Source organism: Macrotis lagotis, chromosome 1 (genome assembly GCF_037893015.1).
Source record: "Macrotis lagotis isolate mMagLag1 chromosome 1, bilby.v1.9.chrom.fasta, whole genome shotgun sequence".
Classification (NCBI taxonomy): Eukaryota; Metazoa; Chordata; class Mammalia; order Peramelemorphia; family Peramelidae; genus Macrotis; species Macrotis lagotis.
The window spans coordinates 329,258,287-329,283,742 of NC_133658.1; the positions used below are offsets into that span (position 1 = coordinate 329,258,287).

At 33.9% G+C, this 25,456-nt stretch overlaps 1 protein-coding gene across 4 annotated transcripts in view; it reads right to left on the reverse strand.

Moving 5' to 3' along the window:
- RABGAP1 (RAB GTPase activating protein 1) overlaps positions 1-25,456 on the reverse strand; it is a 242,377-nt gene that overhangs the window by 170,029 nt on the left and 46,892 nt on the right. For all 4 annotated transcript variants that reach the window (XM_074211619.1, XM_074211617.1, XM_074211618.1 and 1 more), the window contains 2 exons: positions 20,804-21,004; positions 87-315 (listed from right to left, as the gene is read on the reverse strand). In XM_074211619.1, the coding sequence (XP_074067720.1) occupies positions 87-315; positions 20,804-20,953 (379 nt within the window). In that variant the 5' untranslated portion in view covers positions 20,954-21,004. The remainder of the gene's footprint in view (positions 1-86; positions 316-20,803; positions 21,005-25,456) is intronic.

The window sequence follows — 25,456 nt, forward strand, 5'->3', positions numbered from 1 at the left end:
TTGACATTATTTTTTTCTTAGTTTGGACTAGGAATTTAGTTCTTTCCTTTACAGAACAAAATTTCAGGCAACTGAACATTGCTAACCTCCTTGTCCAGGTTTCACTGGCAGGCTCATTTCTGGTTTCTGGAGTCCTGTTATTGACACTGGGTTAATAGTTGATGAAGTGGAGAGCTCATTTGCAAGGGGTCCATCTCCTTCTCCATCAAGCTGTGTTCTTTCCATATGTTCTTTGTCAGCATCTTCCACTGGTGGGTCCATCAGTACATCCTCTAGCTCTTTCTGCAGCTGCTGTTCGCTTCCATTCCCTACAATCTAAGAGTCAAAAACATTCCATCAACAAGAACAGTAATGATAAAAACAGAGTTTATGACTCAAATAAATCATCAGTCTTTCTTTTAATACAAAGATATTTTCCATTGCTTGTAAAAAAAAACCAAACAGAACAGATTAAGACCGGAAGTGAATGAAGCTACAGCTGCATTATTGATTCATACAGCTCCCCTTTACTACTTGAAAATTTGTTATTTCATTTATAATTGCTGTTATGAAAACAGTCTGTAATTTCTTATGTGCGATTCATCTGTTGTTATTGTTTTCCCAAAACTGTTGATCAATTTTTCAGATAACAAGTTACTTCTTACTCAACTGTGCCAGTCCTAGAATTAATTATGAACAAAGAGTCTATGGTAATACTCATATGCAAAGCCTTTTGAGCTTAGTGGGATCATAGTATGGAGGGAATTCTGGAATCTCCAGCTTTCACCAGGGGAGCACAAGGGTTGGTAGATCCTATGCCAATCTGTAAAGGCTCTGAGTCATTCGAGGAATGATCTATCTGGACCTAAATATAAGTACAACTAATAGTATAACAACCAAGTAAGGAATATTTCTGAATATAGCAACTAATTACTATGGTCTTAATGAGGCAGAGGGGGGCTGTGGGAAAGTAACCATACCAATTAAATCATGTATTCTTGAGATTTTGAAATAGATAAATGAATATGTGACAGACTACCACAGTTGTTTGGTTGATTTTTCTTATGATATACTCAACTAGTGCTACTGACAATTTTCATATTTTTATATGCCCAGTAGGACAAAGTGTCATGAAGGAATACTATTAGTACTCTTCTTATGCCCTGGAAAATAAGTATATGTCAAAAGTTTATGATCACATAAAAAAGCATTCCATTAAATGACTGTATATATTTTATCACATCTATCTAAAGTAAAGAGCATTAAGTATTTTTTTTTAATTTTTATTTATTTAAGGCAATTGGGTTAAGAGTGACTTGCCCAAGGTCACACAGCAAGGCAATTATTGTCTGAGGCCACATTTGAACTCAGGTCCTCCTGACTCCGGGGCTGTGCCACTTAGCTGCCCCCCCCATTAAGTATTTTTGAAAAATTTTTGATATTTAGATTATGAATGATAAAAAGACTAATGGAATGCAAAATGAACTGAAGTTTCATTTCAGGAATAGTATTTCTTTTCTTGCCTTCACCATGGCTTATTTCCAAGCACTAGATGATCATGGGCAAAGCAAAAATGTTCAAGAGCAAGTGATAACTAACTTGTAATACTCACAAATAAGTTTGAACTCATATTTCTGCAATTTAGGAAAAGGCAATGGTACATTGCACCAAACATATCCCAAATAATTAATTAAATTCAATATGTGCTGATGAGCTAGTCTATGTGCTAGGTTTAGTAGGTGGGAGAAAAATAAGAGTAAGCCAGTCTCAGTCTTTATGCGATTTACATTATAGTGAGAAAGGTAACTATACACAAAAAAGTACAATTTAGGTGGAATGTAAAAATGCAATAAGTCAGGTACAAAATCTTAAGACTGCTTGTGAGGCCAGTGAAATAACAGGAAAAGAGAATTCAAAACTGAAAGGCATATTAAGAGATCAACTAGTCTAACCCTATTTACTTGCCAGATGCCAAACTAAGATTAGAAGTAGGAAAGTGACACACACAATGTAACATAATGACTAAAATAATGGAGTCTATATTTGAGCCCAATGATCTTGCTACTATAGGATATTGCAATTACACAAAAATTCAGAAAAGAGGAGTGGCAGAATCCAAGTTATACTTCAGAAAAACTTTTCAGGGGGTGACTAGGTGGTGCAATGGATAGATCACTGGCCCTGGAGTCAGGAGTACCTGAGTTCAAATCCGGCCTCAGACACTTAATAATTACCTAGCTGTGTGGCCTTGGGCAAGCCACTTAACCCCACTGTCTTTCCAAAAAAAAAAGAAAAAGAAAAACTTATCAGTTTATAAGACAGACTGGAATTCAAAGATACTGGAGTGAATACCATCTTGGAAACTATTGCAATAATCTTCATTGAATCTTAAGTACTGAAGCATGAAAGTAGTAATAGGGACTAGATAGGAGATAAGAGAGAAAGGGAGGAAGTTTAGATTTATGAAGCAGAGAAAGCAGCAAAGAAGACTGACTCTAAACATCTCATGTATAAATGCTCCCTTCTCTACTCAGAAATCACTACTTCCCTGGTGGAGGATCTTTTCACTTCACAGCCATAAGTGGGATAATTTCTGATGAACTCCTCTCAGGGTTAAAGAAACGTTTATTTCAAGAAAACCCAAATATTCCAAGGGGCCCAGGATATTGTGTTTGGCAATAAGACTTATGCTGACTGAGGCACATGGCCATGAAAATCATGCTTTTTCTAGTCAAAACAGTTATGAAGGTCATCAGGACCTCTAAACTAAGAGGGTCTGGTACCAGGTCAACCCAACATCTGATGAGATACATATTGTGAAAACATTGCATTCTTTCTTTGTGTCTGTTGTTGGGGTAACATTTTCATGAAAGGACTGCACCCCCTGAAATTCTCAGCCAATGGGCTGAAGGGGAAGGGGGTTAGGTTGGGAGAAGTTGTGGTTAGGATCTATATAAACCAAACTTGATGTGCTTTAAGGCTCGGCTCTCTGACTTTCGCCATCTTGGTGTGTCTGTGAGTGCGCCCTTTCTCAAGAAAGCAAATAAAGACTTTCTTTTGCTCAGACCCAGTCTCTGAGGATTTTTCTTTAGGGTAACTTTATTTCACGCAGTTTGATTTTTGCAAAACTCTGCTGGTTGGTTGCCCTACTTCACGTCTGTCCCCTCACTTCCATCCATCCTTCCCTTAATTAGGAAGTTGATCTTCCTAAAGTATAGGTGTGATCATATCTATTTAATAAACTCCAGCAACTCATTAAATCTAGCAGAAAAAGTAAAATTTTCTGTTTGCTTCTTAAAACCCTTTATAACTTAGCCCCTTCCTATATTTCTAGTCTTCTTAAACCTTACTCCTTTCCACAAACTCTTTGATCCAGCAACACTGGCCTCTTCATTCATCAAAAGACATTTCATCTCCTGATGATACATTTTTACTGGCTCTCTATCCTCAAATGCAGGTTTTTGCTTTCCTAGCTTCCATCAAATTTTTTACCTTTCACAAGAAGCATTTCCTGATTGCTCTTATTGCTATTACCATTCTTTGAGATTACCTCCAAAGTTAAGAGGAAGGTGAGAAAGCAAGGGGTTTTCAATATCTCATTAGGTGACTACGAAGGTTCTATGCTCAGCACTAGAAATCTAAAAGCAAAAACAGAGTAGAGCAGTTCCTGTCCTTACTTTTTTTGGATGACAAGTTTTATAAATGTTGAGGAAAGAATATTTAGGCAGATACAATGATATGCTTTAGGTGGCATAATAAATCAGAGTTGGGATTTGGTTGGTGATGTTGGGGAAGTGTTGAAAAAATTTAATGGAAGAGCATTTTCAGTAGAGCTGGGAGGGAAAAGGAATGTTGCAAGGATTTAAGGAGTATGTAAAATATTTTTTGGGGGGTAGAAATGAAGAAAGAAGCAACAGTAGCTTGAGGGACAGCAGCTTATGGGTACATTTGTTTGTTTGTCTTTAAAGGTTAGGGAAGGCCTAAAATATGTGAAGGTAGAAAAGGGTAGAGGATGCAGGAAGGGTTAATTGATAAAGCAAGGTCGAAGAAGAGATGGGAGGACATAAGCTTAACATGGACTTAGAATGTTACTGCTGATTATGGAGTAGAGAATGAATATAAAGTTAGATTAGAAGGAAAAAAGACCACCTAAGGTAGAAGGAAATATGGATGTTGGGAAGTCCAAAATTAAAAACAACAATCCAAAACTACAGGTAATGCTAGCTTATTAGGGAATCTGATATCAACATGTTTTATTGTAAAACACACTAGAACATTCATGGAGCTCTCACTGTAAATTGTGGTTGGAGGATTAAGTTTCTGAATTTCCATCAGGAAAAACCAATGGAATACCTTGGTTTCTAGTCTCCTTGAAATACATGCCAGGTAGGTTTCTTTCTTTTTGTTTGAGTGATATAATTATTATTGATTTCTGTTCATTTTTATCTCATTCTTATTGTTTGGATTAGCAATACTATTACTGTAGGAGCTATGTTTTACCAACTACTAAATCAAATGTTAACTGTCATAATACTTATATAAAAATGCATCCAAATTTCTTCCTTGAAATGATACTTTAATCTCCTTAATTTTTAAAAATTTGTTGGCTTGCATTATGAATCTAAGAAATAAAGCAAGTATTTCCATAACAGAGTAGAACAGAGAAAAAAGATTGCATACGAGACAATAAATCTATTATGTACAACTTGTTTTTCTTTTTGAATATATAATAAAGTTATTATTTCTTTTCCCTTTCCCCTCCCTAGAGATGGCTACCATTAGACACAAATATGTGTATGTTTATAAAAAACCCATACTATGAATATTTCTATTTATCATTTATTTGCCTGGATACAAATAGTTAATTTATAATTTTACAATAATCAAAATGACTTGGTCAGTCAAAATTGTTCTTAAAACAATATTGTTGTTACTGTAAACAATTTATTCTGCTCATTTCACTTTTTATTTTCTCCTGCAAGTCTTTTAATGTTTTTCTAAAATCATTGAATTTATAATTTCTTACAGTACAACAGTATTGCATTACATTCATATACCAAAACTTGTTCAGCCATTCCCTGATTGGGGAATCCTCACAATTTCCAGGTTTTTGTTGCCATAATTTATCTAATTATCTTGGGAACAGACCTAATAGAGGCATTACTGGGTCAAAGGGTATAGACAGTTTTCTAGTTCTTTGGGTATAATTCCAAATTACTCTCCAAAATGGCTAGATTAGATCACAATAGCGATTTGCTGTCTCAATTTTTCGACATTCCACTCCAACATTTTTTGCTTTCCCTTTTTATCATTTTAGCCAATCTGACAGATGTAAAACTTCTTCCCAAAACTGTTTTACTTTGCACTTCTCCAATCACTAATAATGATGAAGGGGTGGCTAAGTGGCTCAGTGGATAAATCACCGGCCCTGGAGTCAGGAGTACCTGGGTTCAAATCCAGTCTCAGACACTTAATAATTACCTAGCTGTGTGGCCTTGGGCAAGCCACTTAACCCCATTTGCTTTGCAAAAACCTTAAAAAAATAAAAAAAATAATGCAGAGCATTTTTTCATGACAATAATTGTTTTGATTACTTCATTAGAAAACTCTGTTCATATTCTCTAACCATTAATCAACTGAGTGACTTTATCTGAGAAACTGTTCATAAAAATTTCTCCCCAATTTTCAGATTTTCTTCTAATATTGGTGACATTGGTTTTATTTGCATAAACCCTTTTAAATTTAAATTAAATTTAATAATCCATTTTACATCTCCCAATGCTTTATATCTCAATTATTCGTAAATTGTTCAACTGTCCACAAATCTCATAAGAATTATGTTTTATGTTCTTCAAAGTTTCTTGTAACATATTTCTTTATATCCATTTTGACCTGATTTTGGTAAATGGTATAAGATATTGGTCTATTCCCAATTTCTTCAAAACTGCTTTCAAACTTTCCCAACAATTTTTTAATCAAATAATGAAGAAGCTGGGTCACAAGTTGCAAAGCATTCCCTTCTAAACATAGAAATAAACTGACAACAACAAATACTACTGAATAGCTAGACTGCTTTAAACACTAATAATTTATCAATTTCTAGAACATATCTGAATCCTGATATATGTTTATAGATTTCTGCTCTTGTGTGTTTATAAGTGAATATTGATGATTGCTTACTCAAGCAAAGGATGATTTTTAGTTTGAATTCTTTTGTTGTTCTGTAAACTCCCTGAGAACAAAGATTAAATTTTCTATATTCACTAATTCTTTGCAGGAGTTTCTATCAGTACTGTGTACACAAAAAAGAATGTAGGTAATTATAAACTTTTTAAAGAGACAAACTCATAACTACATTTTAAAATTAAAATTCACAGTAATTAAACAATATTTTTTGGATAATCCTCTGAAAGATCGGACAATATCAGCTGGAAGAGATCCAAGGTCAAAGTAGGAAGTAGTCTAAATAATATCTGACTCAATTTCATTTTACAGGAGAACCTCCCTGAGGCCTAGAGAGGCAATGACTTGCCAAAGGTGATACAATTAAGTGATAGATAGAGGTAGATTCAAAACCAGGTAGCTGACAACCAACTCAGTCTTCTTTCCAACAGACTACATTATTTCATCCTTTGCACAAGAAATATTAATCAATTTAGCAAATGTTTGTTAAACAGTTTTGATTTGTAAAACAAGTCCTACACATTTAGGGATACAGATAGGAGAGAGTACAGACAAGAAAATTACAAATTTCTTAGAAATAAAACAACATACCTTTCTAACTATTCACTCACAAGTGAAAAACATTCAATAATATTATGGATTAAATATTGAGGCCTAGAGACTTGTTAATTTGCTGATTTGTCTAACAAAGAATTCATCATAATAAGAAGCAAAGATATTTGATTTTTCCATTTGAAATCTCTTTTTGAAGTGAATTCAGGTCCCAATAAAGGTGAAAACTTGGAGAAAATAGTTTTTTAAAAAATAACAATTGCAACTGGCCATAAAAATCATGAACCAAAGCAATTTAAATCTACTGTCATCAGAAATAGGTTTTGTAACAGAAATGCTGACCTAAGATCAAGAGACCTATATCTGAATCTCTGTTCTAGTTCTATAAACTTGAAGTCACTTTCCTTCTCTGTGTTAATCTAATTCATAGTTTTGGTTGCTGAGAGAAAAGCGTTTTGTAACTAAAAAGCCTTATGAAAACCTTGGTTGATTCATTTCTGAAAGGAGTAATTAAATTACCAAGATTTGATTTTTACAGGAAGAAACTTAAGAATGTGATTAGATTCTCTTAGGATCTTAAAAATAGGAGTACTTCATAGATCATCTAATCCAACATACTTCATTTTATGGATGAAGAAACTGAAACCCAAAGAAAACAAATTAGAGGCAAAGCAGGGTTCAACTTGGTATCAAAATTCAAATTGAGCTTTTCTAGGTCAAAATTAAGTTGTCTTTTCACTATGCCATGACACTTGCTCAGAATCAAATTAACAAAATGAAACTGGTCATAGTCAACTAATCACAAGTTATCAAAGAAAAACTTTCTACTTTGTTTTTGAAATGTGAACCCCCATATCGACCCTTATTTAACTGCCTAAGTCACTGAAGTAGCAAAAGAAACTAAAATTAAATACTGATGAATAAAAGCAACTGAGGATGTAAAACAAAATTTAATTATATCATACATACACACATACATATACATATATATATATGTATATGTATGTATGAAATGCGGAACAAAGTAGCATTCCCATAAAAACAACAGTAAAGCAAGGCTTTTCCCTTTACATGCTTATATATGTAACAATTCTAGAACTGTTAACAGTAATGAGAAGAGAAAGAAATTACAGGCATAAGAGGAAATAAAGTATTCCAATTTGTTGAGGACAAGATTCTTAGGAAATCTGAGAGAACAGAAATAGAGTGAAACTTTGATTAGGGGCTTCAATTAAATAGCAGAATACAAAATAACCTCACAAAAAACTATTTCCATTTAGTAATGAAAAAAATTCAAAAGTGAATAATGGAAAATGGATGTATAAAATATATGGGAGTCAATCTACTAAAGCACAATTAATACCTTATAGATATAATTACAAAGTTCTTTTTTTTTTTTTTTTAGGTTTTTGCAAGGCAATGGGATTAAGTGGCTTGCCCAAGGCCACACAGCTAGTTAATTATTAAGTGTGTGAGGTTGGATTTGAACTCAGGTACTCCTGACTCCAGCAGGGCTGGTGCTCTATTCACTGCGCCACCCAGCTGCTCCTACAAAACGTTCTTTAAAGAAATAAAAAAAATAACATATCTGGAGGATCATTGTGACTAGATCAAGCCAAATGATAAAAATTACTAGAGTACTGAAATTAATTTAAATATATTATATACTGTTCCAATTACCAACAATAATGACAACAAAATTAATGTGGAGGGACAACTTTTTTAAAAAAAATATAACTTTATTTTTCCAGCTACATGCAAAGATAGTTTTCAAAATTCATTTTTTAAGATTTTTCTCCCTTCTTCTCTTCCCACCTCCCTTGATAGTGAGTGTTCTGATATAGTTAATGATGTATAATTAAGTTAAACTATTTTTATATGTTTAACATACATAGAATCAGAGCAAAAGGGGGGAACCACGAGATGTGAAAAATATAAAGCATTCAACAAGTTTAAAAAATAGAAAATAGAATGCTTTGATCTGCATTCAAACTCCATAGTTTTTTCTCTGAATGTGAATGGTATTTTCCATCACAAATCTTTTAAAATAGTCTTTGATCATTGTACTTCTGAGGAAGGAAGTCTATCACAGTCAAGCAACCCACAATATTGATGCTAATATATAAAATATTCTGACTTCACTTAGCATCAGTTCATATAAGTCTTACAGACTTTTCTGAGGTCCGGTCATTCATAATTTCTTCAAGAACAATAGTACTCCATCACATCCAGACACCACAATTTGTTCAGTCATTCTCCAATTTATAAGCATCCCCCAATTTCCAATTCTTTGCCACTACAAAAAGGGCTGCTTTAAATATTTTTGAAATGTGTGTCTTTTTTCCCCTTTGTTTATGATCTCTTTGGGATATGGACCTAGTAGTGGAATTGCTAGATTGAAGGGAATGCAGTTTTATTGCACACTGGGTGCAGAGGAACAAAAACTCTAGACTATCAAGGTGAACAAAAATACTAATAAAGGAGGAATAGTACCTTTCTGCATCAAACCATATTATAAACAATCATCAAAAATGATAAAAATGTAATCATCAAAAATATTTGGTTAAAAATAGAGAGGGTAGTTCAATGAAACAGGCTAGCCAAAAAATAAAAGGATAAAATAATAAATAAATAAAATAAAATAAAAATAAAAGGATAAAAGGATAAAAAAAATTGAACTTGCTAAACTCAGAGTATAATGCCCCATAAAACAGAAATTACCTAGAAAAGAAATCTCTATTTCAATATAATTACAGGGAAAAATTAAAAAGTAATAGAAATGATGTCCACACTAACATTTTGCAATGTACATTACAATAAATTCAAAATTAAAAATTATCTGAATATGAAAGGCTCTACCATTAAAAAATTTAGAAGAGAATCAGATTAGGCACCTTTTAATGTTATCAAATTTCTCTGCACTCCAGTTCAGCCCCCCATGAATAATCTTCCTCAAACATGGGTGTGACCATGTTGCTCCATTCTTACACTACTCAATAAACTTCCTTGGCTTCAAGGATCAAATGTTATAGTTGAACATGAAAGGCCCTACCTTTTCAGGATTTTTATTTTTTACATTTTATTCTTTCCCACATACTCTAGAATCCATCAACTTTGACCAGGCTACTATTCTCACGCATGGTTCTCTGTCTCCCAACTCAATGGCTTTATATTGGATGCCCCCTATGTTTGAATTGCTCTCCTGACTCCCATCTTTTGACTTACTTGGTTTTCTAATCTCACCTGCAAGAATCTTTTCCCAGTAATTTCCCTCCTCCCTGCCCCTTACCATACTCCCTGCCTTGAACTACTAAGGTTTACCCTCTTAGATAGTCTCTCATTTAATCCTGTATGCATTTTCTATGTACATAGTTGTCTATACATCTCTTCTATTAGAAGGTGAACTCTATGCATTTGTCTTTCTATGTATTTCAAGTAGCAAAGTGCCTACCTGATAATAAATACTTGATAAATACTTGCCTGAGGTATTTGTGATGAAGGATAAATAAGTTAACTCACAAATAAATAGAATTATAAAAAAATAAAATGATTCAATTACATGAAATTGAAAAGCTGGGGCAAAACCAAAATGAATGCATCTAACAGATGTCAGATATTTTCAATATAGATTAGTTTTTATTAAACTACTGATCCCCCCCCCCCCTTCTTTTTTCTTCTTGATTATAAATGCTAGCTCTCTGGGAAGAGCAGAGAAGTGCATATAGGTGATCCAAAAATAAAACCTCAATAATGACTTTTTTCCAACAAGTGATATTTTATTTTTCTAGTTACATGTTATGAAAGTTTTTCAAAATTTATCCACATGCATGTACAAATTTAGAAGTTACATAATTTCATTCCACCCTCCCTTCCCACCTCCCTACCCTCAATGGTAAACAGTCTGGTGAACATTATACATATGCATTTGTATTCAACATGTTTACAGATTAATCATTTTCTGGATTAGGAATTAGGACTAAAGGAAAAGAAAGAAAACCATGAGATAGGAAAGAAAAACATAAGAGAAATTTTAAAAAGTGAACATAGTGTTCATTCGGATTCTGTAGATTTTTCTGTTTTTCTTGTACTAACCATGGGCAACTGACATTTTTCTAACTGTTTAGATCTGACTTTGTGTGAAAAGTGTTTAGTAATTGTATCCATACAGTTTCTGAGTTGCCTTGGGTGGTAGATTCTCAAGTATTTAACATTGTCTGCAGTTACTTTAAATGGAATTTCTATCTCTTGCTTTGATGATGATTCAAGAGTTTATTTTGTATTCTCCTATTTTGCTGAATTTGTTAATTGTTTTCAAGTAGTTTTTTAATGATTTTCTAGGGTTCTCTAAGTATACCATCATCTGCAATAAGGGAAAGTTTTGTTTATACAATGTTAATTCTAATTCCATCAATTACTTTTTCTTCTCTTTTTTTTAAATTTTTTTTTTTTTTGTAAGGCAAATGGGGTTAAGCGGCTTGCCCAAGGCCACACTGCTAGGTAATTATTAAGTGTCTGAGGCTGGATTTGAACTCAGGTACTCCTGACTCCCGGCCGGTGCTCTATCCACTGTGCAACCTAGCCGCCCCAACTTTTCCTTCTCTTAATGCTAAAGCTAACATTTCTAATATTATATTCAATAGTAAAGGTGATAATGAACATACTTGTTTCACTTCTGATACTATTGGAAATGCTCCTAGTGTATCCCTACATATAAAATTTGTGGTTGGTTTTAGATAGATACTGCTTATTATTTTAAAGAAAACACTGATTTCTATACTCGTGTTTTTAATAGGAATGGATGCTATATTTTGTCAGACTTTTTCAACATCTATTGAGATAATCATGATTTCTGTTGGTTTTGTTATTGTTATGTTCAAATATGTTGAGTGTCTTCCTAATATTAAATCATTCCTACCAACATAAATCCTATCTGATAACAGTGTATTATCCTAGTAATAACTTGCAGCAATGTTCATTAGGGAGACTGGTCTATAATTTTCTTTGACTCCTTTGGTTCACCTTGGTTTAGATATCAGCATCATATTGGTATCACAAAAGTAATTTGGCAGAACTTTTTTCCCTATGTTTTTAAATAGTTTATGTAGAATTGAAATTAATTGTTCCTTAAATATTTGGTAGAATTCACTTGTAAATCCATCTGGACCTGAAGACTTTTTTCTTAAGGAGTTTATTGATGGTTTCTTCAAATTCTTTTTCTGAAATGGGGTTATTTAAGTATTTTATTTCCTCTTCTGTTAATGTGGGCAGTTTGTATTTTTGTAATATCCATCCATTTCACTCAGGTTATTAAATTTATTGGCCAACAGTTGGGCAAAATAGCTTCTACTTTTCTTTTTAATTTCCTCCTCATTGGTGGTGAATTCACCCTTTTCATTTTTGATACTGGTGATTTTGTTATCTTCTTTTTTGTTTGATCAGATTAACCTAAGGTTTATCTATTTTATTATTTTTTTCCCATAAAATCAACTCAGTTTTATTTATTAGGTCAATGATATTCTTGTTTTCAATTTTATTAATCTCTCTCTTGATTTTCAGAATTCCTAATTTGGTATTTAATTGGGGGATTTCTAATTTGTTCTTTTTCTAGTTTTTTAGTTGCATACCCAATTCATTAATCTCTTTATTTTATTCATACGAGCATTTAGAGATATAAAATTTCCCCTAAAACCTGCCTTGGCTGCATCCCATAAATTTTGATATGATGCCTCACTGTTATAATTTTCTTGGATTTACTTGAATTTTTTCCTTGAATTACTGATTATTTCTCTGATCTATTCATTAAATTTTCTAAGATTTTTGTTTACCTTCTTAACTTCCTTCTTGTTTATTTTGTAGTTAGATTTATTTAGTTCTGAGAGAAAGGCTGAGGTTCCTCATTATTTTAGTTGTTTTTTTTTAAATCATTTTGATTGCTTGAATTCTATTCCTAGGATATAGGGATATAGACTCAAGCTTTCTGTGCTGGACAAGAAGTCTGATCCCTGGCTTATCACTGGCAAAGATGTTGCCTATGCAACTCAGGAGTTGCCTATGCAGAGTATGTCCAGGCTTTGCCTAGGCAGTAGTTTGTTCCCAAGCCAGGCCTGATTTTGCCCAGTGCTCCTAGGGTTCAGATTTTGTTTAGGGTTGAGACTCTCAATGGGGTTAAGTGGCTTGCCCAAGGCCACACAGCTAGGTAATTATTAAGTGTCTGAGGCTGGATCTGAACTCAGGTACTCCTGACTCCAGAGCCGGTACTCTATCCACTGTGCCACCTAGCCACCCCAATAATGACTTTTTAAAAAACTGAGGCTCCAATTTAGATATCTCTTTTCTCTTACATTATGGGCACCATGATGTCAAAGGTAAAGAATTGAGAACCAAGAAAATATGAATTCAAGTCCTGCCTCTGACACAATCATTATGTGACTCTTAATAAATCACTTAACTTCCAAGTGCTCTAAGCTATTCTCTAAGATTAAATATTGCAAAGAAAGTGCTAACCTGCAGTGTTGGAGGACTTACCTAGAGATCCTTACACCAATGAAATCCCAGAGCCAGTTCCTATCCCTACAACTTTTATTACACTCCATTATGAAAAAGAGAGTGAAAACTAAAGTAAAAGTAGTAATTTGGAAACTGTCTTGAACTTCCATGTTCCAAAACACAAACGTGTTTTGACAAATCCAAAAAGGCTATTTATTAAACAAAACAAAAAATAGTACTAAATAGTTTGAATAATTAGATAGAAAAAAATTTAAAAAGTCAAATTAAAGGTCAGGTTTCACTGTAAAAAGAAAATTGACATCAAGTTATAAAATATCATGGCATATTAGAACAAGGGGCCTTAGAGATCATCTAATTCAATGGTTTTCCAAATTATGGATAACAAGTGACGTGAGGTAATTATTGGAGCAAGGAATTCATATTCACACAATCCATTGCTATTTTAATCTTTAATTACAACAATCCCATTACCCATTGTCACCTTGTTACACTCTCATGCCTAAACTCAAATGGCTAAGTCCCCAACAATGTCACACTCCAGATTTGCTCAATATTTTCTATTGTGCACTTTAGAATGTCTGCTCTATAATTAATAAACTTTTTACCCTTTTTCTTACTCCTTCCATTTTCTGAAACTTGCTGAGACAAAGTTCCCTCTCAATGATACCGGTTCCTTCAAGACCCTTTCTAATAACTGGCTATATTTACTCTCATATTGACTCTCTGGTATTGGTAGGGGAGTTGGAATACTACTTGTCCTTCACTGGCAATTCTAGACTTTACCTTAAATACCCTCATTAAATTAACTCTCCTTTGAGGTTCACATTAACCAAATTTATCAATCAATCTACATTCTGGTGGTTATTATTTCTAAATCTCCAGGATATCCTTCTTCCTCCTCAATAAGTTAAGTGCCTGTTTCACAGTCTCTTTTTTCTAGCTTCTATCTTCTAAGGGAATTCAATGTTCATAATGAACACACTTTCAAATATTCCAACTTCCAAGTTCCTCAATCATCCTCCCTTCCACTTCAACTAGACAGAGATTGTGAGTTACACCCTTGACCTTGTTATACAATATTCTACTTTCTTCTTCATAAACTCTGAAATTCCTTTAAATGATCACCATCTTATATGCTCTTTCTTATTAGAATGTATGAAATAGTTCTCATTAGAATGTATGAAATGAAAACATCAGCTGTGTGATATCTGAGGCAAAATGCTTTTACCTTTCTAAGAATATAGAATAATAGTAATTCTTGCATTATCCATGTCACAGGATTGGTGAAGAACGGACTTTGTAGAAATGCAAGTTATAATTACTAGCAGCAAAGCTGAAACTAGAATCTAGGTCAAATGAACACCAGTTCAAATTTAACAAACTCCACAAAAGAATCGACACTTAGATATCCATATATACTACCATTATAATAACTAATAATGATGATTTCTACAAGAAAGGACATTGAGTAAGAAAATGCTTTCCTTAAGAGATTTTTGTATGCTAGATTTCTAGTGTTAAGAGTCAAAAGGAACTCATTCAGAAATCATCTAGTTAAATGTAATTAACTCACAGAGGAAGAAACCAAGGCAGTAATATGACCAGTCACACAGAAATTTAGTAGCAGAGCCTGTACTCAAAAGCAAAGACTCTTAGATTTCATGTGAGAGCATTTAATATATAATATAGATCATATATGTTTGAAAAATGCCTAGATCAATGTTGTTCATATTTTTGTTTCTTCATTTTAAAAATATCACTTTAAAAATGATTTTTATAGATACATTTTGCCTCTATCACAACCATGGGAGTAGGGAGCAAACTCTAAGTTTAAACATTCAAGACAATGACTGCTTCTGGTGGATGACATTGGGCATTAGCCATGAAGGTAGGTAAGATCCTAGCTTCTTCAAATTTCACCTTAGACATTAACAGTGTAATCAAAACTGCTCTCTGCAATGCTAGCAATAATTCCTTAATCATGGAATTTAAAGAACTCTTCTGAATCATCAGCCTTGACTTCTATGCAATATTTGACACTGAAGATCACGTCTTCTTGATAATTCTCTTCTATCTAGATTTTTCATGACACTACTCTATCCTTATTCTCTAGTCCTACCAGATTTCTTAGTCTTCTTAGCTAGAGTACCATCTAGTTCATGCCCACTAACTTGGGTGTCTCCCAGTGCTCAGCTCTGTGACCTCATCTCTTTTGCCTCTATACTATTTTATCTTTCTCAGTTGCATTGGAATTAGTTATCATCTCTATCCTGACGTTTCTCGGAAACATTTATATGGTACAAAATAGTCTCACATCTCCAACTGCCTACTGGACATCTTGAACTAGATGTCCCTTAGACACCTCACACACAACATGTCCAAAAGTGAATTCATTATTTTTTCCCCCTAAACTCTCCCCTCTTTCTAATTACTTTATTATTGTTGAAGGAACCTCTATCCTCCCAGTAACTCAGACCCAAAATCTAAGTATCTTTCCTACCTTCCATATCCATCTGTTTCCTAGTCCTTTCTTCCCTTTAATTTTTTTTAATCAGCAATAATCTGCTTTCCCTTCCTCTTTCTTGTGTGTGTTTTTTTTATATATTTGCAAGGCAATGGGGTTAAGTGACTTGCCTAAGTTCACACATCTAGGTGATTATTAAGGTCGGATTTGAATGCAGATGTCCTCCTGACTCCAGGGCTGGTGTTCTATCCACTGTTCCCTTCCTCCTTCTAACCATTCCCCTGCCCCCCCCCCAAAAAAAAACAGCTAAGGAAGAAAACAAATTTCCTATGAGATACTTGTATAGCCAGGTGAAACAGATTTCTCCTCATATACACATACACACATATAGATATACGCACATTTTTGTGTATACAGAGAAGTGAAAGTACAAAATGAGAATGTTTGTATAGATATACATAAATTATATATTTGAACACACTTTTTGCATTCTTTTACCTTTGTATCAGGAAGTTGATACATATTTCATCATTAGTCCTTTAGAATCCTAGTTACTGATCAGAGTTTCTAAGTCTTTCAAAGCTGTTTGATGTTTTGATGTTGATAATGTATAAATTGCTCTCCTTATTCTGCTCACATCTCTAAATCATCTCAAGTTTTTCAAAAACCACTCTTTTCATCATTTTTACAGCATAATAAGTATTTTATCACATTTATACACATATTTTATTTAAACATTTCTCCATTTCAAATAATCTGTACTGTTTGAATCCTGGGATCTTTACACTAAAGAATTCTGTATCCTAGATTGTCATCCAGAAAATACAAATAAACTATCTCCAATAAGATGCCCACAAATCTATTAAATATTTCTTTATTGACAATTACTGATAGACTATCTCAATATCACATGCGTTTAATTAAATTTTCCAACTCTTCCACAAAGATTATACTAGATACTGTGAGCCTTTACTAGCTCCTTAAACAGTTGGGGAAATTCTATTAGAATTTGGAGATTTCTAGAATTGATTTACATTCAAAAATGGAAATATATCTTTCATTTGCCAGCCAGATTCATGGTGTAGAAAGAAAAGTTCCCTTTGGACTCTTTAGTGGCTAAAACACAGATTTTTGATGATATTCCTATAGGCCTAGCTACATAAATTGACTCTCTCTCAAACACCTTTACTTAGTTCCTTTATCAACTCATTTCTCTTGGCCTATACCTTTCAATACTCCTCAAACAAAAAGGTAGTCATGCTTTTGATCACTCACAAATGTACCACCCCCATGTCCAACAATCTATTGAGCTTTTACTCTGTTTCTGCCTTCCCTTATCAAACCTTATTCTGTTCATACTGTGATCTTTAATTCCATGAACCCCAAATTTTCTCCCAGATCATATTCCCTGCATTTAGTACTCTCTGCTCTTTTCCCCATCTTGACCCTTTGGTGAACCAATTCAAATCTACAAAGTCCTCTTCTCTTGAGTTTTCTAGTTCCTTCATCCTTATCTAGTCCCTTTTACTGATTACATCTTACTAAGCATCCTTTTATCACTCCCATCATCCATTGCCTTTACTCCCACAGATAAGCAACTGAATGAAGATGGAGAAAGCCAGATAAGTAACCAATGTGACTGGGTCCACTACAAATTTATGTTATGATATCTCAACTGGGACCTCACTGCTTCTAAGTAAACCTACTATACTGCCCTCTTCAACTCATTATTCCAAGTCTCCATGACAACACTTCTGAACTTTCTCATCTCTCCTTAAACCTCTGAACTATCTCAGCTGAGAGCTGCATCTCATATTTTCAGGAAAAGCTTAGACCATTAGTTATAAACTTTCTGTTTTTCCCTCTTCCACATTTCCTATGAATTATATGCCTTTTATCACTATGTCCTCATTTAACCATGTCTCATATGAGGAGAGGTGGCCTTATTCCTTACTAAGGAAAACCTCCTTTACCTGTTCTAGTGATCCCATTTCATTCAGACTTCTCCAATAGATTTCCTCCTGTTATCCCTACTCTATCACTTAGTTTCAATTTCTCTCTACTAGTTCCTTGCCTACTGCCTACAGCCACGGGAGAAGGAGAGGCATGGGGGACAGGTAGAGAGAGAACTTTCCATCTTTTTTATTTGTCCCTATATCCCTTGCTTTTTATAGTTAAATTTCTTGAGGAGGCCACATACAATACACTTTCTCTCCTCTCACTACCTTCTTAACCCTTTACAACTGGACATCAACTTCTTTATTCCACTAAAACTACTCTCTCCAAAGTTATCGATGAAATTCTTAAGTCCAGGGGCTTTTTCTCAGTCCTCATTTTCTAAAACCTCTGTGAAGTCTCAAATATTGTTGATCACTTTCTCCTACTTGATATTCTCTTTTCTCTTGGCTTTTAGAGTACCACTTCTCTTCCTATCACCTGACTGCTCCTTCTCAGTCTCCTTTGCCGGATCCTCCTTCAGCACACACCCTTTAATTATGAGTTAGAAAACCCCAGGAGTTCTGTCCTGGGTCCTCTTCCCTTTTCCTTTTGACTGCTTTACTTGGTGAGCTCATCAACTCCTAAGGATTTACTTATCACCTTTGTGATGATGATGATGATGATGATGATGATTCTCAAATCTACCTGTCCCAATTTCTCTGCTGATCTTCAATCTTGCAAATGCAACTATCTTTCAGACATCTGATATAGATATCAAGTAGACATCTTAAACTGAACTCATTATCTTTCTCTCTAAATTCTCCCTACTTCCTTCCTGCCTGTCCTATTAATGTAAGAGGTAATATAATACTCCCAGTCTCTCAGGCTCACACTTTAGTGACAACCTTGACCACCTCTCACCTCCCATATCCAAGGTGTTGCCATGATCCGTTGATTTCAGCTCATTGACATCTTTCAAATATGCCGTTTTTTCCCCTCCTCTGACACTGGCATCACTCTGGTACAGGCCCTCATTACCTCATGCCTAGACTACTGCAAAAACCTGTTGGTAGACATGCCCACTTCAATTTTTTTCCCACTCTAATGCATCTTCCATTTGGTCCCCAAAACAATTTTCCTAAACAGAAGCTTGATTATGTCATTCCTCTACTCACTAAAATGTAGTGGCTCCCTATTGACTTCAGGATCAAATATAAAATTCTCTACATGATATTCAAAGTGCTTCATAACCTAGCCTCTCCTATCTTTTCAGTCTTTTTATTCCTCACTCTTCACCATGTACTCTTTGATTCAGTAACAATGACCTCCTTGCTGTTTTTAGACTGTTTTTAGCCCATCTCTTGGCTCTGAATTTTTTTCAGGCTGTCTCCCACACCTTCAGTGTTCTTCCTCTTAATCTCTCTTACTGACTTCCTATAAGTCCCAGCTAAAATTCTATCTTCTACAGACAACCTTCTCCTAACACATCTTAATTCTCTTTTCTTTTCTTAATTATTTCTATTTAACTTGTAATATAGCTTATTTGTATGTTCTTATTTAATTATTGTCTTTCCTCATTACTGGTGGGCTCTTGGAAGGCAGGGGACAGTCTTTTGCCTATATTTGTTTCCTCAGTAATTAACACTATGCCAGACACAAGGAGGAATATAGCCTACTAAATAAATGCATTATTTATAAGATGTTCCTCTACTGAGTAAAGGTGACAAGTTAAAATGATTATATATAACATTTCCAACAATGATGATGACAATAATAATAATGATAATAATAATAATAATAATAATAATAATAATAATAATAATAATAAAAACATTTATATAGTACCTAAAACTGTGCTATGTGCATTACAAACATCTCATCTGATCCTCACAACAATCCAGGGGTGGGAGTGGGGGTGGGGAAGATGCTATTATTATCTTCATTTTATCATCAGAAAAACTGAGACAAATAGAGGTAAAGTATCTCGCTTAAGATAATGTAGTTAACAAATAACTTAGAACAGATTTAACCTCAAGTTTCCCTGATTTTAAGCCTGAATTTAACAAATTCAACTCAATAAGGTACTGTACTGTGCTTTCTCAAAAACTGTGTTTCTTGAAGAACTTTAAAAAAAAAAAGAAATTGGAAGGATGTTGACACTTGGGGTGGACATCTCTTTTCTGATGGTGATAAAGAATGGCAAAAGATTTTTAAAAGTGATTTTTATCTAACTGTGCCAGTGACAATCACTGTGGAAAGAGTGCTTTTTCTGAGATCACTTTACCTTTCTGGGATTCAGTTTCATTATCTGTCACACATGGAAGGTGATCTTAGATGACATCTGGTGTCCATTTCAATGCTATCGATGGATACAACATGGGTAACACAAGCAACACTCTTTGTAACCCCAAGAAAGTAAGATAGCAATAGTGCATGAGAAAAGGGAAGTTGCCATATGGCAAACAAAGGGCAAGTAAATAAATGGTCAAAAGGTCATACATTTAAAGCTGTTTTAGTAATACTAAAGTATAGTTTAAATACTACTGCAGGCCTAGCAATGACCTTATGGAAGATAAATTAGGCCCCAAAGAAAACATGTACTTTCCTCCTCTCCCAGCATGACCTGGAGAAAATGCTGGGCATGGGGTGTAGAAGACCTAGATGGCAGCACCTGCTCCTCTACTGACTAGTTGACTGACCTTCATAAGCAATTAATTTCTTGAGCCTTAGTTTTCTTGTGTATAATTGGTGGTGGTGGTGGTGAAAATAACAGGGAACAAGAGGAATAATTTCTATTTAATTACATACAAAAATGGGAAAAGAAATGGTTCTTGTCTAATTGTCAAAGTCTAATTTGTAAAACACCATATAAAATATGAGCTACTATTATTATGGGAGACACGAAAATGGTAAGACAACACAAATGTTTATCTTGCAATAAATGATTTTGATAAACAGTTATGACTACTGCAAAATTAAGCAGAAAAAGATCCCTAAGGAAGTCCTTAATCAAAAACAAATACTATCAAATTCATTTTAGATGGAAAAGATGCTTAATGACAAAAGATGCTTAATGACAAAAAATGACAAAAAAATCAATTTCAATGTTTTCAAGTCAAACTGCCAAGCTTAAATTTCACTTAGAGGAAAGCATAAAAATCTCAGGGTCAAACTTCTTACCTTCAGTCCTGTTTTCTCATCATCACTACCATTATTTGTAGATGGTGTTTCATCTCCTTGCCTGGAAACCAAGACAAAATCTTCACTGTTAAGAGTTGATACCGAGTCTGAGGAGACACTGATTTTTCCAACAGAGGCCTTGTCATCCATGACTCAAAGAAGGAAGTTCAACTCATGAATGATTTAATATTTTAAAAACTCCTGAAAAACAAAAATCATAAAGATCCTTAAATAGAAGACTACCAAGAAGGTGATGCCCCAAGAAGTCATCAAATAGAAAAATAAAATTCTGATTGTATAATTAACCTGAAAACAACAAACATTATGTTTAATAATTTTTATTCAGTTTTGTTTCACATTTTAAATTCTATTTCCTTCCAATAACTAATATCACATTGATATTTATAAAGAGCATGAAGAAATTAGAAAAAATATATAACTGCTTTAAAAATTGTTATGGCACTATCAGTTTTAAGTTAGAATAATGAATTCACTATTCCAGCTAATGAAAAAAATGTTGTTATTAAATGCCCCAATATTTTGAACTTCAAAAAAAGTTTTGTCCATTCCTAAGAGCTCTGCCTACTGGGATAATTCATTGGACAAAAGCTGAAAATTCTATTTCCTGGTTCTGTCCATAATAAAATACAGGTTAATACTTCTTATTTAATAACAACAACATTGAAAAGATAAATAATCTGAAATACTGAGAACTGAAATCTATACTAAGACCAACCTTGATTTCAGAGGATTCATGATTAAGCATGCTAACCACTTCCAGATAAAAGAGGTAAAGAACTCAAGGTGAAAAATAAGACATCTATTTTTTTGTATATGGTCAACGAGGGAATTATTTTGCTTGACAATACAAATTTAATGCAAGACTTTTGGTTATTCCTTTTTCCCCCTGAAGAGAAGATGAGATGGACAAAAATTAAACTCATGGGATGGAAAAAATGAGATTCTTGTTAACTGAAAATGAAATAAGAAATTTTAAAAATATATTTCTTAATTTCTAAAATTCTAACTATTGAATTAATAAATAAAACCAAAAGTTGGTATTATGAAAAAAAACAATAAAATTGATAAACCTCTGGTCAATTTGATTTAAAAAAAGAAAGAAAACCAAATTGCCAGTATCATAAACGAAAAAGGTGAACTCACCACCAATGAGGAAGAAATTAAAGTAATAATTCGAAATTATTTTGTGTAACTCTATGCCAATAAAATTTGATAATCTAAGTGAAATGGAATAAGTTGTGGGGCAGCTAGGTGGCGCAGTGAATAGAGCACCAGCCTTGGAGTCAGGAGTAACTGGGTTCAAATCCAGTCTCAGACACTTAATAATTATCTAGCCGTGTGGCCTTGGGCAAGCCACTTGACCCCATTCATTGCCTTGAACAATCTAATAAAAAAAAAAACCAAACAAAAATATAAGTTGCCCAGTTTAAATGAAGAAGAGATTAAATACCTAAACAACCCTATCTCAGAAAAAGAAATTCAACAAGCAATCATTGAACTCCCTAAAAAAAAAAAATCTCCAGGGCCTGATGGATTCACAAGTGAATTCTACCAAACATTTAAGGAACAATTGGTTCCAATTCTATAAAAACTGTTTGGAAAAATTGGCAAAGATAGAACTCTGCCTAACTCTATGAAACCAATATGGTGCTGTTACCTAAATCAGGAAGTTAAAACAGAGAAAGAAAATTATAGACCTATTTCCCTGATGAATATAGATGCAAAATCTTAAATATAATCTTAGCAAAATGATTACAACAAGTTATCACTAGGATAGTACATTATGATCAAGTAGGATTCATTCCAGGAATGCAGGGTTGGTTCAATATTAGGAAAACTGTTAGTATATTCAAATATATCAACAACAAAACTATCAGAAATCATATGCTCATATCAATAGATGCTGAAAAAGCTTTTGATAAAATACAGCATCCATTCCTACTAAAAACATTAGAGTGTGTAGGAATAAATGGACTGTTCCTTAAAATAATTAGCAGTATATATCTGAAACTATCAACAAACATTATATTAAATGGGGAGAGGCTAGAGGCATTCCCAATAAGATCAGGGGTGAAACAAGGGTGCCCATTATCACCACTACTATTCAATATTGTATTAGAAATGTTAGCATCCACACTTAGAAAAGAAAAAGAAATTGAAGGAATTAAAACTGGGAAGGAAGAGACGGTCTACCTAGAGAATCCCAAGAAATCATCTAAAAAACTACTGGAAACAATTAGCAATTTTAGCAAAGTTGCAGGTTATAAAATAAACCCTCATAAATCCTCAACTTTTCTATATACATCTAGCAAGATACAGCAGGAAGAGCTAGGAAGAGAAATCCCATTCAAAGTTACCTCAGACAATATAAAATACTTGGGAGTCTATTTGCCAAGACAGACTCAGAATCTTTTTTGAAAACAATTCTAAAACACTTCTCACAAATTAAATCAGATTTAAATAACTGGGCAAATATCAACTGCTCATGGATAGGTAGAGCTAATATAATAAAAATGACAATTCTACTAAAACTAAACTGTTTAGTGTCCTACCAATCAAAATTCCAAAAAAATTACTTTAATGAGTTAGAAAAAGTTGTAAGTAAATTCATATGGAGAAATAAAAAGTCAAGAATTTCCAGGAGCTTAATGAAAAAAAGTACAAAAGAAGGGGGCTTAGCCCTACTTGATGTAAAATTATATTATATTATCAACCATCAGTCATCAAAACTGTTTGGTATTGGCTAAGAAATACAGTGGTGGACCAGTGGAATAGACTAGGCGTAAAAGCAGGAGATGATTATAGTAATCTGCTGTTTGATAAACCCAAAGAGTCCAGCCATTGGGATAATAACTCCCTCTTTGATAAAAACTGCTGGGGTAATTGGAAGTTAGTATGGAAGAAACTTAGATTAGACCAACACCTCACACCCTTTACCAAGATAAGATGCAAATGGTTACAGGACTTAGACATAAAAAACAATACTATAAGCAAATTAGAAGATCAAGGACTAGTTTACCTGTCAGATCTATGGAAAGGGAAGCAGTTTATGACTAAGGAAGAGCTGGAGAACATCACCAAAAACCAATTAGATGATTTCAATTACATTAAATTAAAAAGCTTTTGAACAGATAAAACCACTGTAACCAAGATCAAAAGAAATGTAGTAAATTTGGAAACAATCTTTGCAACTAATAATTCTGACAAAGGACTCATTTCTAAAATATACAGAGAATTGAGTCATTTTTTAAAACAAAAAGCCATTCCCCAATTGACAAATGGTCAAAGGATATGCAAAGGCAATTTACAGATGAGGAGATAAAAGCAATTCATAGCCATATGAAAAAATGCTCTAAATCATTAATTATTAGAGAAATGCAAATTAAAGCTTCTCTGAGGTACCACCTCACACCTCTCAGATTGGCCAATATGACCAGAAAGGATAACGATCAATGTTGGAAGGGTTGTGGGAAATCTGGGACACTATTACACTGCTGGTGGAGCTGTGAATTCACCCAACCCTTCTGGAGAGCTATTTGGAACTATGCCCAAAATGCAACAAAAATGTGCATACCCCTTGACCCAGCAATACCACTACTGGGTCTATATCCTGAAGAGATGAGGAAAAAGGGTAAAAACATTACTTGTACAAAAATATTTATAGCAGCCCTGTTTGTGGTGGCAAAGAATTGGAAATCAAGTAAATGTCCTTCAATTGGGGAATGGCTTAGCAAAATATGGTATATGTATGTCACGGAACACTATTGTTCTATTAGAAACCAGGAGGGACGGGGATTCAGGGAAGCCTGGAGGTATTTGCATGAACTGATGATGAGTAAGATGAGCAGAACCAGAAAAACACTGTACACACTAACAGCAACATGGGAGTGATGATCAACTTTGAAGGACTTGCTCATTCCATCAATGCAACAATCGGGACCCATTTTGGGCTGTCTGCAGGGTAGAGTGCCATTGGTATCCAGATAAGGAGCTGTGGAGTTTGAATAAAGCTCAAGGAATATTCCCTTTAATTTAGAAAAACACAGATATCTCATTGTCTGATCTTGTTACTACCTCTTAGACCTCTCGTCTCTTCTTTAAGGATATGATTTCTCTCTCATCACACCCAATTTGGATCAAGGTATAACATGGAAACAAAGTAAAGACTGACAGATTGCCTTCCATGAGGGGGTGGGGGAGGGAAGTAAGATTTGGAGGAAAATTATAAGTCAAATAATATCTTTAATAAAAATTAATTTAAAAAAATAAAATTATAAAAGCAAAATTGCTTTGATTAAAAAAAGTCACTAGATTTAAAATATAAACTCCACAAATCCACAGTGTTCTCTCCATAGTCAAAGAGAAACCTGATATTCACAAGAAACAACAATTTTGGCAACAAAAATGTGTATACCCTTTGATCCAGCAATACCACTACTGGGTCTACACCCTGAAGAGAAGATGAAAAAGGGTAAAAAGATCACTCGTACAAAAATATTCATAGCAGCCCTGTTTGTGGTGGCAAAGACTTAGAAATCAAATAAATGTCCTTCAATTGGGGAATGGCTTAACAAACTGTAGTATATGTATGTCATGGAACACTATTGGAAAACAAGAGGGATGGGAATTCAG